This window comes from Myodes glareolus, chromosome 16, assembly GCF_982192425.1.
Source record: "Myodes glareolus chromosome 16, mMyoGla1.1, whole genome shotgun sequence".
NCBI lineage: Eukaryota > Metazoa > Chordata > Mammalia > Rodentia > Cricetidae > Myodes > Myodes glareolus.
Window position 1 is genome coordinate 52,204,776 of NC_142041.1, and position 15,277 is coordinate 52,220,052.

Consider the following 15,277-nt stretch of genomic DNA (forward strand, 5'->3'; position numbering starts at 1 on the left):
CCCACTAATTCCCAATTTTCTCAGGAGATTTTGTCCATTTCCCCTCCTCAGGAGGATCCATGAATGTCTGTCTTAGAATTCTCCTTGTTACCTAACTTCTCCTGGGTAGTTGACTAAATTCTGGTTGTCCTTTGCTTTACATACCATGTTTGTCTTTCTGGATCTGGGTTATCTCACTCAGGGTAGTTTTTTTTCATGTTCCATCCATTTGCATACTAATTTCAAAATGTCAATGATTTTTATTGCCCCATTGTGTAAATGTACCTGATTTTCTTTATCCATTCTTCAGTTGAGGGGCATCTAGGATGTTTCCAGGTTCTGGTATTACAAACAATGCTGCTATGAACATAGTTGAGTGGCTGTACTTGTATGACTGAGCATCCTTTATGTATATGCCCAGGAATGGTATTGCTGGGTCTTGAGGTACATAGATCCCCAATTTTCTGAGAAACTGCTATACTGATTTCCAAAGTGGCTACATAAGTTTGCAGTTCTACCAGCAATAGAGGACTGTTTCCCTTCCTCCACATCCTCTCCAACTTAAGCTATTATTGGTAGTTTTGGTCTTAGCCATTATGACTGGTATAAGTTGGTATCTCAGAGTCATTTTGATTTGCATTTTCTTGATGACTAAAGATGTTGAGCAATTCCTTAAGTGACTTTCAGTCATTTGAGATTCTTCGGTTTAGAATTCTCTATTTAGATCTGTACCCCACTTGTAATTGGGTTGTTTGGTATTTTGATGTCTAAATTCTTGAGTTCTTTATTTATTTTGGAGATCAGTCCTCTGTTTGGTACATGTTTTAAGGGAATTTTTTTCAGTCCGGTTTGTTTGGTGTTTTGTAAGCTTCTTGTATCTTCATAGTCATATCCTACGTTAGGTTGAGAAATTTTCTTCTATAATTTTGTTGAATATATTTTCTGTGACTTTGAGATGGAGCTCTCCTTCTACTGTTATTATTCTTAGATTTGACCTTTTCATGCTATCCCAGATTTCCTTGAAACTTTTTTTTAATAATTTGTTGGTTTTAACAGTTTCTTCGACCTATGAATCTATTTTCTCTATAGTATCTTCAACCCCTGAGATTCTTTTTTCCATGAATTCTAATCTTTTAGTTATGCCTGCATTTGTCGTTCTGTTCATTTACCCAAGTTTTCCATATCCAGAGTTCCCTCCGTTTGTGTTTTCTTTATTCCTTTCTTTCAGTTTTTAAATCATGAACTGTGTGAACTATCCTTTTCACCTGTTTGATTTTTTCTCGGTTTTCTTGATTTTCTTTAAAAGATTTATTGATTTTTTTTATTTCTTGTTTGTTTTTCCTCCATTTCTTTAAGGAAATTTTTTTAATTTCCTATTTAAGGGTCTCTACCATCTTCATAAATTTATATTTAAGGTTGTTTTCTTCTGCTTCTTCTGGGTTAGGACGTTCAGGTCTTCCTGTTGTATGACCACTGGGTTCTGGTGTTGCCATGTTCCTTTTCAGTGGTTAAATGCATTCTTGCAATGGTGCCTACCCATCTCTTCCTCCGATTGGTGCAGGTAGTTTCTTTGCCTCTTTGTCTAATCCTTCCAGTCGGTGTTTGTATCTCAGGGATCCTCTCTTGGACCAATCATTGCAGTAGTTGTCTGTTTCTTAGATGCTCTTGGACCACTCTGTTCAGTCACTGTCTGTATCTCAGGGAGCTGCTGAGGTCTCTGGAGATGTGTTTGGGGCTGAAGTGAGGCTTGTTGATTACAGAATCTGATCATTGAGAGGGTGTTGGAGCAGCCTGCTTGTAGGAGGTTTGCCAGCTGGCCCGCTAGTGAACCTGAGGTAGGTGGGAGAGGGGTCCAGGATTTTGGCCTGGTGCCTAGGGTCTAGAAACTGGGCTGTCCAACTGAGGAGCTGGTCATTCACCTCCTGGCCTACTCTGTGCAGTTCCAGTCTGTGCCTCAGAGAGCTACTGAGATGTCAAGGGTTGTGTGGGTTTGAGGGTGGAGTAGGACTTGAAGATTGCAGGGTCTGATCTGTATGGGGGTGTTACTTCTATCTGCCTGGAGGTGGCTTGTCTTCTAGCAGGCTAGTGAAGCTGACATGGGTCGGGGAAGGGCCTGGGGTTTTGCCCTGGGCCTGAGGCATAGACACTGGACTATCTTCCATCTGAGAAGTTGGTCACTCACCTCTTGGTCTGCTCTGTGCCGTCATCAAAAGTAGTAAATTATTTAAGACATATTCTATGCCTGGGGTTTTTAATGTAGACAATGACTTTCAAAATATATGTATCTAGATCATGAGGTGAGATAGGTTCTAAATCTATACTTGAAGTCAGAATGTTCAATGTTATTTTACAATATTTTCTGAGGAAAACTACATTACACAGTTCATTAAATAGTTCCTAGTGATAAAGTCTGATGATGTAGACCAATCATAGAGTTCTTGTCTAGCATATGCAATAATAGCAGGCTTTTTTGGATCACCAGCTCCAAAATCATGTCACAGAGACTGATTATTAACTATGAATGCCAAGTCTGAACTTAGGCTTGTTTCTAGCTATATATATATATATATATATATATATATATATATATATATATATATATATATCTTAAATTAACCCATTTCTATCAACCTATGTGCTACCCTGAGGCTCATTTACCAAATCTACTCTCTCTCCTGCTATCCTGCTTCCTCCATGTCTGACTGGCTGGCTCCTGTTTTCTCTCTGTCTGTGAGCCTTGCCTATCCACCCTCTTTCTTGTTATTGGCTGTTCAGCTTTTGATTAGCTCTATCAGGTTTCGTAGACAGGCAAGGTGAAACAGCAACACGTCTTTACATAGTTAAACAAATGCAGCATAAATGAAAGCAACACAACTTTCCATACTTAAACAAATATGGCATAAACAAATGCAATACATCTTTACATAGGTAACCAATTGTTCTGCAACACAAACAAACTGGACACATCTTTACATAGATAAGAAATAGTCTATTCCATAACACACGACCATTTCAGCTTGATCACCAGCACAGTATTGAAGAAAGAAAGAAAGAGAGAGAGAGAGAGAGAGAGAGAGAGAAAGAAAGAAAGAAAGGAGGGAGGGAGAGAGAATAGAAGGAAGGGGAGGAAGAGAAAGAAAGGGGGAAAGAAATTAAGAAAGGAAGAAATAAAGGTAGAAATGCTAAATTCTACAAGTATGATTAGATTGAATAGGCAGGTTTCTGTAACTGGAAGTGAAGAAGATGCAACGGAGCTTGGGTAGCACTAATAAACTACTTCTGTTTTGTTACAGCTTTCCGCCCTGGAGAGGCAGATCTTCGACTTCCTTGGCTTCCAGTGGGCACCCATTCTTGGAAATTTCCTGCATATAATAGTTGTCATATTGGGTTTATTTGGAACCATTCAGTATAGACCACGTTACATCATGGTGGTAAGTGTTATTGTCACATCTCTTCATATAAACACTATGAGGTTTCTATAAAAAAAATAAAATACTTTGTAAGCCCTTCTGATGTGGCATGGTATTGCTATTCTACCTCTGAGATGCTCAATTGTACAACAAACGCTCCCCCAGAGCAAAGCCGTGTTCCTAAGTCTGAGATGACAGTGTCATTCATGGCCTATTTGACTTTGAAGTTTACAAGAAGATTTAAGACAGGTTTGGTTAGAGTAGAGGACAGCAGGATACACACGATGCTATGATGACATGTGTGCACATGCATGGTTTGTCATTGTATTCAGGTTCCATTATTCTTCCGTAACACCCCACTAACCTTAGAAAGCAAAACTATCTAGCACAATGATTTGATTACTGAATACAATAACACAAAATTTTAATTAACATAGGGCATTATAACTGCATTAACACAATATATAGTGTTTAGTATATTCTCATATTTTTGTTGCCTGTTTGTTAAAATTGAATGTATTTCACTTGTCAAGATACACTTTAAACACTTGTCCATCCCTCAAGGTATTTCGTGCATGGTCAGCCAATTCTGTTGTAGGACACTTGAGGTGCACACAGTAGTTTACATGTAATTGATGGTATTCACAGTATTTAGTCGTCTTTCCTATAAAAATAATACAGAAATATAGGCTGCTTGTACAGGAGACTTATGGGAAATAATGTATTATAATAATGTATATTGTTATAAATAGGAGTAACATTCTGTAAAATGGCTATCAGGCCTATAAATATGAAATATTTTGTAAGATTTTATGAGTGAGGAGTATTTGATGTCTTTTGATTTGCTGTAGGACTGAGCAATTCCCTAGCCAACTTCTTTTGACTATCATTTGGGCTGCTATATGATGAGTAGAATGAGATGCCCTAGATATCGAATATGGCATAAAGTGCCTTAATGTCTTCATAATAGTAGGTTATTATTGAACTTTAGATAAATAAATAAACAAATAAATAGTCTCAAATGACTTTACCTTTTTGCTATTGTTATTCTACTAAGGCTTCAATTAGCAGATTGTTACAAAGTCAAAAGTGTAAATAGAATGAGTCTGTGTTGTAGACATTGTCTACTTCTGGTGATTTTTATTCTCTAAATGTTAGTACAATGCCTTTTTACACAACCTGTGTTTAGTTGAAGTTTTTGCTGTTTTTCCCCTATATAAGAAGTTTCCTGTGTCCTCCAGCCTTTGTCTTTCCCTGGGAGTTGTTTGTGCTTTCCCAAACCGTTAACTAAATCTGTCATAAGCTCCATAGAAGGATAAGATCAAAAACCTCCTAGATTGGACCAAATTTATATCTCACAACTACTTCCCTCTTCTCTTCTTTCCCCTTTCATTTCCTCTTCCTTTAACTTCTTTCTTTCTTTCCACCCTTTTCTCCTAACTTCCTTCATTCTTTTATTTATTCATCCGTTCATTCAAAATGTCTGTCATTTACTTTCAGCTGAAAGACAATCCTGGAAAGATGGGGTGTTTTTATATGCCTTCTTTTCTAGTCACCTAGTCTCACTGGAGCATAATAGTCTCTGTGTGTTTAAAGATTAAATGACAGCTGCAGGTTTGAACTTGTACGGTGATTCCAGCCCAGCAATCCTCCCAATTCCTTCTTGCCTAAGGATTTGCACAGCAGGTTTTAGCTCCCAGGTGCTTCTGCAAGGAGCCTGACTCTTGCAGTCCCTCGTCAGACATCCCAGGACACACTGCCGTCCTCCCTTTTTTATCATATGCCATAATTGTACCACAGTGACAGTTTCACATTTAGATTGCAAGAGGTTTAATCTCGAAGACGCATCTGCAATTCTTTGTGTCTCCTTCCTTTCATGTGCCAATTACACTTAATCCACTTCAAACTAACAAGTGCTTTGGGGCACCAGGTACGTGCCAAGTGCTTACGCCAAGTGCTTACTCGGAAACTAATAAAATATGGTGTCTGCTGTGGCAACAGTTTAATGGAGCTCCATGTATAGCAACACGGGTTAAGTTACTGCCATTTCTCACAACAGATGGGGGTTGCCGTACTTGACCTCAAAGAATTAATCACCCTTATAAAAACGGTTTAGCTAAATGACTACGCAGAAGAAGCTCTCCAACATCTATCATCAAACCTACATATGAATTTAAGCAGGAGAAAACTGTTTCTTTGCTTTTCTGTGAATTTTGCCCTCCCCTTAACTGCCTCTGGTGTGTTCTATGGGCCACACGCTCTTTTGCCTCCTGAGGGGAACGTTTTTACGTTCCTTTAGCTAAACTGTCACTTAGTAAAAGCTATTTACCTAGTCGGGACGAAGGGCCTAGTCCCGGCTATTAGCACAGATTCTGGTCACTTCCTGCTTTGCCCCACCTAATTATCACAGCCTGTCCTTCACACTGTGTTCAACATGTGCTTCTGAGAGCAGAACTGTTGCACCCCACCCCCACTGCTGTCTTCTAGCTCAAGCTCGTTGTTTGATGAAGAAATAGTAAATGAATTTAAGGTTTTTAGATGAAGTGACTTTATTTCATTTGTTCCTGTCTGTGAAGCATTGGTACATTGATTTGATTTTATAATTGTCATATTGACCTCCTTTATATAACACAATTCATAGATTGGTTTTAGTAGTCAGAAAATACGTGGCAGATTTGGAGTGGCCTGAGCTAGACCGAATCTTGATACACGATTAACTGTAACTATTCATTATTTTATTTTGCCTTCCCCCTGCCTTCCTTACTAATAAGGTACCAGAATGTTAGGTTTCCTTTTGTTTTTCCTCAGAAAAATAGTATATGCCAGGAGAGAGCAGAAGAATGGAAAAGCAAAGAGCTTATCCCATTTGTTTCATAGCATATTGTGAGCAAATGTTGCCTTAGTAAAAATAATTCCTTTTAAAGACTAATGCTCAACGGTGGAACTGCAGACTGGAAAACTTACACAGTGTTTATTTCAGTTACCAAATGCTAAAATATCCTCATCAGATGGGGAAAAGTTTAGGAAATCACACAAACCCATTCGCTCATTTTCTGTGGGAACAGGACTTACAATATGTGTACTAAGCTTAAGAAACCAAGGGGAGGGAGAGATTATGCAGCTAATTTTAACATGGAGAAACCAAGTCATTTATACTTCTATCTAACCCACATAGATATACAAGTCTGTTGCCATGATCTATACCAACCAAAAGGTATTTATCAAAAATAAGTCATATTGCTCTATAAATATCATGACAACTGAATTGTTAATTAAAATGACCCACTTCAAAGACAAGGCAGAATGCACAGTCAATCTTGAAGGTGATGACTTACTGTTTCTGACAGGGTAAATGTCCATCCATGGATTGGTCATGCTAAGGTTATCTTTTGCGTGTCTGTGATCCATGCAGTATCTTATAATGAAGTGTGTCATTTATATTCTACGCAAACCAAAATTCAAGAATGCAGTCATCACTTTCAACCAGCAGCATAGAAGGAACTTTCCATCCCCCCAAACAAACACCTGCCATGTTCCTGCCACATGTGACAGATCAATTACAAAATATAAAGCATTGATACAGAATTTATATAAATGAACCAAATTTTATTAAAATGGCCATTTGATTCATTTGTCATCTTATGAGCTGGAAACTTTAGAGTAGGGTCAATTTATAGAGTCCTTTTGCTGAGATGGTTTGCAATAAAGACTAGCAAATTAAGCATGCTGATTCTGAAGCAGACTGCCAGGTTTCATAGGACAACCCTGACACTCTATAGGGTATCAAAGGATGACCCATTATTCAGGGGCTTAATACAAGGACTTGAATGATATGCCCCTTGGAAGGTGTCTCGTGCAATACTAGGAACACAGGAAGTGTCATAATGGCTTCTGTTGCAGCCAAATGTTCAGAACTAGACGGTTACCATCAGTGTCTGTAAAAGGTCAGAATCAGAATCTATAATACAATTTACAGAAGATCCTCAGTTCCCTTCAGGCACTGTTTGTGCTGGGATTTTTGAAAAGGGTTTGTTTTATTTTACCTTAGTTACACTGCGGACATTCTCAATATTTAGGGATTTAGAGTTGGGGTGTAATGATGAAGAATTACGGTTTTTCTTGGGATGTGATCCCATGGTAGAGAGCTTGCCTAGAGTCTTCAAGAGCCTGCTGTAGTTTCCAGTGTAGGAAAAACAACAGCAAACCCCTTCTGTTGAGGCTCAGTCTTGGCCTCAGCTGAAGTCTTTTCCTTATCCATTTTCACTGATGTGTCCTCCCGACTTGATATTCAGCATTGCCGGCCTGCTCTGAGACACTTTTAATTAATTTGGGGTGTGTACCTTCATGCTAGCTGCCCTCTGATTAGCAGAGCATCTTTATTTTTGTAGTTGTGTTGTATAAATTTATTCCATTAAGGATGTAGATAAGCTCTTTTCAGTATCCATGTGGATAGTGCATGGCTTGGAAAAGTGTGTTTGAATGCCTTTGGTAACAGCTACAAATACCTTAACCATCACAACTTATCGCTATGCATGTGACCTCTATAACATGATCTAATATAAATTCACAGTGACTATGGACCCCTAAATTATTTTATTATCTTTTTTCTCAAAAGGCAAAACACTCCCAGAAAAGAATAATGTTACATCAAATACATTCACACAGTCTACACATCTGCATGAGATCATTTGTAAACCCTTTAAAATCATAAATACAAAGGCACTGTAACTTGAATCTTATAAACACTTTTAGTAAACATTTGATAGAATCACGGTGTTTAATATAGTACCTAAAGTTCATATTTCTGCTATTTGACCCAGATAAGACAATATAAGGGAAATAAATTCAAAATGTTGTTTTAAGAACAGGCTGCAATGATTGAAATCGCTCACAGAAAGGAATGATTTGACTTACATGCCTATTTCAAGAATTTATCGATTTTTCCAGTACACTAAGATGAACTTGCAAACTATTGAATTTAACCAGTCAGCTATGCTTACAACACACACAATCTCCAGTTATCTAGGACCCTGCATCTCCATAGAAGACTCTAATCTCGACCATATTAAATCAGTTTGACTAATGCTCTTACTGATGCTGTTCCTGACCTTTCCCAGCAGGATGTGAATGAAAGGTATTTTTCATAATAGAAATCTGCTATTTATTTGCTCATTCTCTTAGTTATTAATTTCTGAGATTTTTCAAGACATTTTTATTCATTATTTTTTTATTCTACTCCCATATATTACATTCTACCCACATTCCCCCCTTTCCCTCCTCCCAGAGTCTCTCACTGTCTCCCCTCAGAAAATAGAAAGCTGCCCAGGAAAATCAACCGTACATGCTATAATATGTTACAATAATGCCAGGCAGATACTACCATATTAAAGCAAATGACGCTGCCCAGTAGGAGGAAAAGGGTTCCGGATGCAGACAAGAATCAGAGACACCCCCACTCCCACTTTTAGGCATCTCACAAGAACATTAAGCTACTCAGTCATAATATATATGTTGAAGACCTAGGCCACACTCCTACAGCTCCCTTATCTCTGTGAGCCCCCATGAGTCCCAGTCAGTTGATCCTATGGAACATATTCTCTTGATGTTCCTGACTTTTCTCATTCCTCCAATCCTTCCTACCCTCCTCCACAGTACTTCCTGAGCTCTGCCTAATGTTTGGTTGTGGGACACTGCCCCTGCTCCCATTAGTCACTCTTAAGTCACTCTGGATGAAGTCACTCTGGTCTCTTTGACGATGATATTGCTAGACTATTGTTTCAGAACAGACAGACCAAACTGTAGGTTGAAGGTTTTGTGGCTGGGATGGTGTCACAATCCCTCCACTTGAGGCCTTGCCTAGTTACAGAAGAGGCCAAATTCAGGTTTTGTGTCCCCTGTTTCTAGGAGTCTTTGCTAGGGTTACTCTCATAGATTCAATGGGGCTTTCATTGCACTCCAATTCCTCCAATTCCAATCATTTCTCTCAGTATTTTCTCCTTCTGTCCCCCTGCTTGATCCTCCTGTTCCCAATCCCAACTGCCCCCCAGTACACCCCTTGAAATCTGTTCTATTAATCCTTCCTGGGGAGATTCTTGCACACCTTTCCTGCTTAATCCCTTCTGTATATATTCATTTATAAGTGGATGTTACCTGTAAAGTCAAAGAGAATCACGCTCAGGTCCACAGACCCATACAGGCTAAATAACAAGGAGAGATTAAAGATATTTCACATGGTTAAACTTTCACCATTTGATTACAGGAGCATGCGCTCCACTCTTAGTAAAATAACACAACAGAGGAGAGTTGGATAATTTTATAACACATATCCATTCTCATAGTCTTCATGCAGAGATATGAAGGTTCTATTGTCACTAAATCTCTAAAATTAGGCAATTTATGATTATGAACTGGAGATTTGTCTGTCTAATCTCTCTGAATATTAGATATATTTATGTAGATAGATAGGCAGGCAGGTAGGCAGCAGATAGAGAGATTATGGGTAGGACATAGATACATAGACGGGTATAGGTATATTGATGGCTCACAGAAAACTGTACCATTGTCTTCTTTTGAAAAGGTAATGCACAGAAAACAGAAATCACATGATCACCCAGATTTAAGTTGGGCCTTCAAGACAGAAAAGAGTATTTGAAGTCTAGGTTTCTAGACTTCCATTAAAACCAGTAGGAGTAATTGGACTTTCAGCTTTTAAATCTTAGGGTACCTCATAAAAAGAGGGTTTTCTGGCTGTACCCTGTTTTCTCACAAAAGACATAATTACTGACATTTCTATTACTGATTTATTTCAAATATGTGGTTTTCATCTCTACTTCTTTTCTCTCTTTCTCTCAACTCTTTGCTATCCAGTATACAGTGTGGACTGCCCTCTGGGTCACCTGGAATGTGTTCATCATCTGCTTTTATTTGGAAGTAGGTGGCCTCTCTAAGGTGAGTTTATCATGCCTTTTAAATGCACTATGAAAGGGGACAGTTATGAATTAACTATGATATACATTTGTATTATTATAGCTAAGTGAAGAAATATAGACTAGTTAGCCATAGTACTAATCAAAAATAGTCCAAATTGACATGTGTCATGTGTCTGTAATCACAACATTTGGGAGGTTGAGATATGAGGATAATTTCAAGGTCATACTTAGCTGGATAGTAAATTCAGAGTCAGCTATATGAGACCTTACCTTAAAAAATGTTGTCTATATTCTATTTATCAGAAAATAATTTGGAGGAATAGTATGCTAATATAAAGGAATTTCAAATTTCTGTTTGTTATACCAAAGTTGAGATTAATCTTCTAGTTAATTCTCCACTCCCATTGATGAATGCATAGCATCACAGTGATGCCTGTACTTATATTAATGTAAAAGGGGCTTTGAACATGTGTGCTTGCAGTAGAAGAGTGGTCGGAAAGGGCAGCGGAGCCTCATTTACCAACGCGTAAGCACATGCTTGTGGTGACTTCCGTCCTTCTCCCTCTTTACAGCTGTTATTTTTATCTGGCTTCGTGAAAACATGTCTTTTGAGTGTTATTAAAATATGAAAACAAAGTGTGTTCAATTTCTTATTATTATTCTTGAAAATACTTGAAACCTGGCAGAGTTTTCACTGAAAGGAAGAAACATAGCAGTAGAACTCCGGGAGTTGTGTATGGAAGCTTATTATTTTTATAATTTTTATTATTAAATAAATTTGAGATAATCTTTCTGTTGTTTTCTGATAATCTGAAGTTGTACACAGCATATAGTCCTCTGCTTGCATTTAGGGTCCTGACCTTAAAATTCTACCATGATAGCCACAGGTCTTTTAGAACTCTTGAACTCTACTGAAGTGAGTAGCGAAAGAAGCATGTCTGATTCGGATATTATTGCTGTAGATATTATTGTAGATATTACTGAGGAGTATCCAGTAGAGCATGCAGAAGTGGTTAGTTTCCTTTTCCTATAGTATGATGACTTTAAAATTGTCATCATTTGTCCCATCGGAGTGTTCAGAGGCCAGAAATGACATTTCTGCTACTGAGGTTCACACACAAGTTCGAGCAGAGTGGTTCTCAACCTGTGGGTGGTGACTCCCATGGGGGTCTCAGATCAGATATCCTGCATATCAGATATTTACATGATTTATAACAGTAGCAAAATTACCTTTGTGAAGTAGCAGCACACGAACTTTATGGCTGGGGTCAGCACCAAACCAGGATCTGTATAAAGGGTCGCAATGTTAGGAAGGTTGAGAAGCATTGCACTTGCTGCTTCCTTAATGATTTACATTGCTGATTGTTCATCATCACTAATTTGCAGGATATAAAGTTTGACTCAACTCTGCATCCAGGTAGTGCAGCCTGTAAATGCAGATTATTGTGCATTTTAAAGTGCAAGTCTGATGAATAAAAGCATCATGAATTAAAGTTAAACACAGTATTCAGCTCCTAATTTTCTACCTTATGGCTAGAATGGTAACTTTAAATCATGAGTTTTATTCATTTCTCTGCGTGAAAATCATCTTTTATTGTCTTCCTCGTGAATTGATTTGGAATAAGCTAGAATGGAGGAAGTTTGCCCTGAGGAATACTGAGTTCCAATAATTAGCATTTAGTTCAGATTTCAAATTTAGCATTTAGTGTGGGCTGTGAACCAATCACTTCCCCCCAGAGCCTGTGAAAAACATTGTAATAGGACCAGCCTTGTCAGTAATAGTGATAGTAAATGTTGGTTTACAGTATGGCACCGTTCATGCTTATCATATGTGGTAACTACGTGAGCTTCAAAACAACCCTGTGGAGCAATAAAGATAAATATCAGCAGTCCTTTGCTCTGCACAAGTCTAATTACCTATTGCTGCTTCAGATTATATTTATGAGCTGTCCTTTGTTATTCTTTTTCCAGCCACAATGTGTATGTCAAAGGATTTTCCTTTTTTTTTTTTTGTTTCTGTTTTGGTCTCCTTTTATTGGACAATAGTTGTCAGGGTATGAGACAAGACTTGACCAGGATGGGATCTGGGCAGATACACATGTCTAGGAGGGATGGGGCTGGAGCAGATGCACGTGTTTAGGACATATGGGACTGGAACAAATCCACATGTTTAAGCCCAATGGGACTGGGGCAGATACATGTGTTTAGGAATGCCGAGAGTCCTCCGCATATGCCTTTCTGTGGCTGCATTTGCATCCCTGCTCATGTCTGAGTTCCTTGAAAGAATAGCATTATTAGAAAAACATGAAGCCAGAACCATGCTGAGTCCAACACTTTGATGAACTTGTCATCTTGGTTATTCATTTTTAACCCATTCAGAATCGATTAAACTGTCAACATGTACTTTTGGTTTAAAAGATGCGTGACTCCAAAAAGAACATTCGTCCTGTTTTCTGTGGATCTTTTATTATAGTCTTTCTGGCTCACCACAGTTTAATCTCAAATGGAGCCTCCAGAAAACTATTCTGAAAGAGTAAAGTTAAAGACCCTTGACAAACAAATACACCTGCCAAGCTTCCAGCTGGATTCTGTTTTCAAAGAAATCACACATCCTTGTGTGATCATTTATGTACTGAACTTATTAGAGAGTTCTCCATCTCCTGCTACTTCATAATCCATTTCCTGTAATTATCCACTTTAGTAGATTAACAGAAGCTACCCTGGACTGTGAGTTTCACCCAGACATACATTATGGAGAAAAGAACCTGTAGAGTTCCTTTTCCTTGGGAAATGTACCCTAAGGTTTATTTGCGCCAGAAAGAGAGAGCAACAATTAACTAAAGAAACAGTTCTGTCCATGTCCAGCTTAATCAACCTGTGTCAGCGAGGGTTTCCTGATAAACAGAATGGCTAGGGTGGGCATATACTACAAAGAGATTTATTATATTGGCTGACTCTGTTCAGGTTGGGCAACCCAACAGTGGCTGTCTGCCAGCCGAAGGGGCTGAGAACATGGTAATTGCTCAGTCTATAAGAAAGAGTGCCCCAGCAGTCCCACTCTTGAGAGTCACTGGTCTGCAGTAGTTATCAACAAGCCAAAACAGTCAGACTCCAATCTCAGCAAAGGCAAACAGCTGTCGTGGCAGTCACAAAGGAGTCGCACTTGTCAGCAAGGCGAGAACACAGATGGGAAGGTAAAAATCCACAGCTATTCCTTCCAGCTGAGCTGCTGGTAGAAAGCATTGCTCATTCCAAGTGAGGGTCTCTCCGAAAATTAATTCTTCAAAAAAAAACCCTAATAAATTACAGATATGTGTCTTGTAGTGACTCCAGTTCCAACAAAGTTGACAAGATTGACCATGAAAGAAATAATGCCCTTGTGGGAATTGATCACAGGGGACAGGTAAGACAATGGTTGCTTCACAACTAAGAGGTCTTACCCCATCATGAGTGACTGCTCACACAACCGCATCTCTGGAACTCCCTATATGAGTCTAAGGCAGTTATCTACCTTATGGTCTTTTTTCTCCTAAGCAATTGCATGCTATTTGGGTAATTTGTAGGATGGGCTCTGTGAGTCCTGTACGCTTGCTGAGTTTCCTGCTCTTAAAAGTTTCATGAGCCTCTTGAGTCTTCCCATTCCCTCCAAGAAAGAATGTTTCTCTCCCTATGACACAGCTATAGAATACAATCTTTCTGCAAAACCAGAGTAATGTCACTTTGAGTCTATGAATCTATGGGTCAGTTCACCATGGTATATGAGTGATTAGTTGGAACTAGTAAAGAAGTAATGATACAACGAGAACAAATAGGGAGGCAGGAAACACTTGATATAAACAAAATAAACAGGTCAGTTCAGTGGCTTAAAAACCAATTATGCCAATAATATATGTGAAATATAAGTAGGCTAAGCCTGATAGTAAAAGATAGGTGCTAGAATGTTGGACTTCTAAAAAGGAGGACTCAGTGTCATTGATGTAAAATATATTTAAATGTGTACATTCAAGGATATTAAAAGATGTAAGAAATAGGATGTGAAAACACAAATAGAAAATCTTTCTGGTTATATTAATATCAAAAAGTAACCTCCTATTCAATATTAGCATATAGATAAAAAGAAAGGTTCAATAGTAATAAAAGTATTAATTCATCATTCAGATGCAATAATCCTAAAACATACTAAAACTCAAATTGTTTAGTTACGTAAAACAAAGAGAGAAATTGGGAACATGGAAATAAACATTAAAACTTAACAATACTTTTATATTTATTAACATAAAACATAGAAACAATTCAATAGAAGTAAAAAGTTTAGACAACACAATCAACCTATATTACCAATGATTATACTAAATTAGAGTCAGAAAAACAAAATGTATGTTTTCTTAAAATGTCTGTGGAATGGTGACCAAAACTGTATTTTGGGTCACAATGATGATAATGGACTGAACCTCTGAAACTTCAAGTGAGAACCTCAATTAAATGTTTACATTTATAAGAGGTGCCATGATCATGGTGTCTCTTCACAGCAACAGAAACCCTAACTAAGATAAAGTACCAACTTCTTTTACTTTTTTGTTAAAATTTGTGTCTTTTACATTTGTGCTACTACATGATGTTTTGGTCTTTAATCCTCTGGAGCTTAATTTTTCTGAATTGTGCAAGGTAATGATCTAACCAATACCTTCCCTAGTTTTACCATGGTACAACTAATGTTTACTGAATAGACTTGGCACTGATTTATGGTGTCTTTTATGAAGTAATAAATGTTATAATACCTGTTTCTATAATACTATCATGTTTGCCACACTACTGTTTAATTTATATTTTTTTATTACTTTTTGTAGTAGGTATTCCCCATCTACAAACCAGTATCCCCTTGCTCTGTGATTTGACCTCATACATTCACTGGGCTACCTTTGTAGGGTTATATTTGAACAAATGTATTTCAAACACACA

General features: G+C 38.0%; 1 protein-coding gene across 1 annotated transcript in view; it reads left to right on the forward strand.

Moving 5' to 3' along the window:
• The window catches only part of Nkain3 (sodium/potassium transporting ATPase interacting 3), a 642,299-nt gene that overhangs the window by 299,339 nt on the left and 327,683 nt on the right, over nt 1-15,277 (forward strand). Inside the window, exons 2-3 of the mRNA XM_048420376.3 lie at nt 3,273-3,410; nt 10,257-10,337. Coding sequence (XP_048276333.3) covers nt 3,273-3,410; nt 10,257-10,337 — 219 coding nt within the window. The remainder of the gene's footprint in view (nt 1-3,272; nt 3,411-10,256; nt 10,338-15,277) is intronic.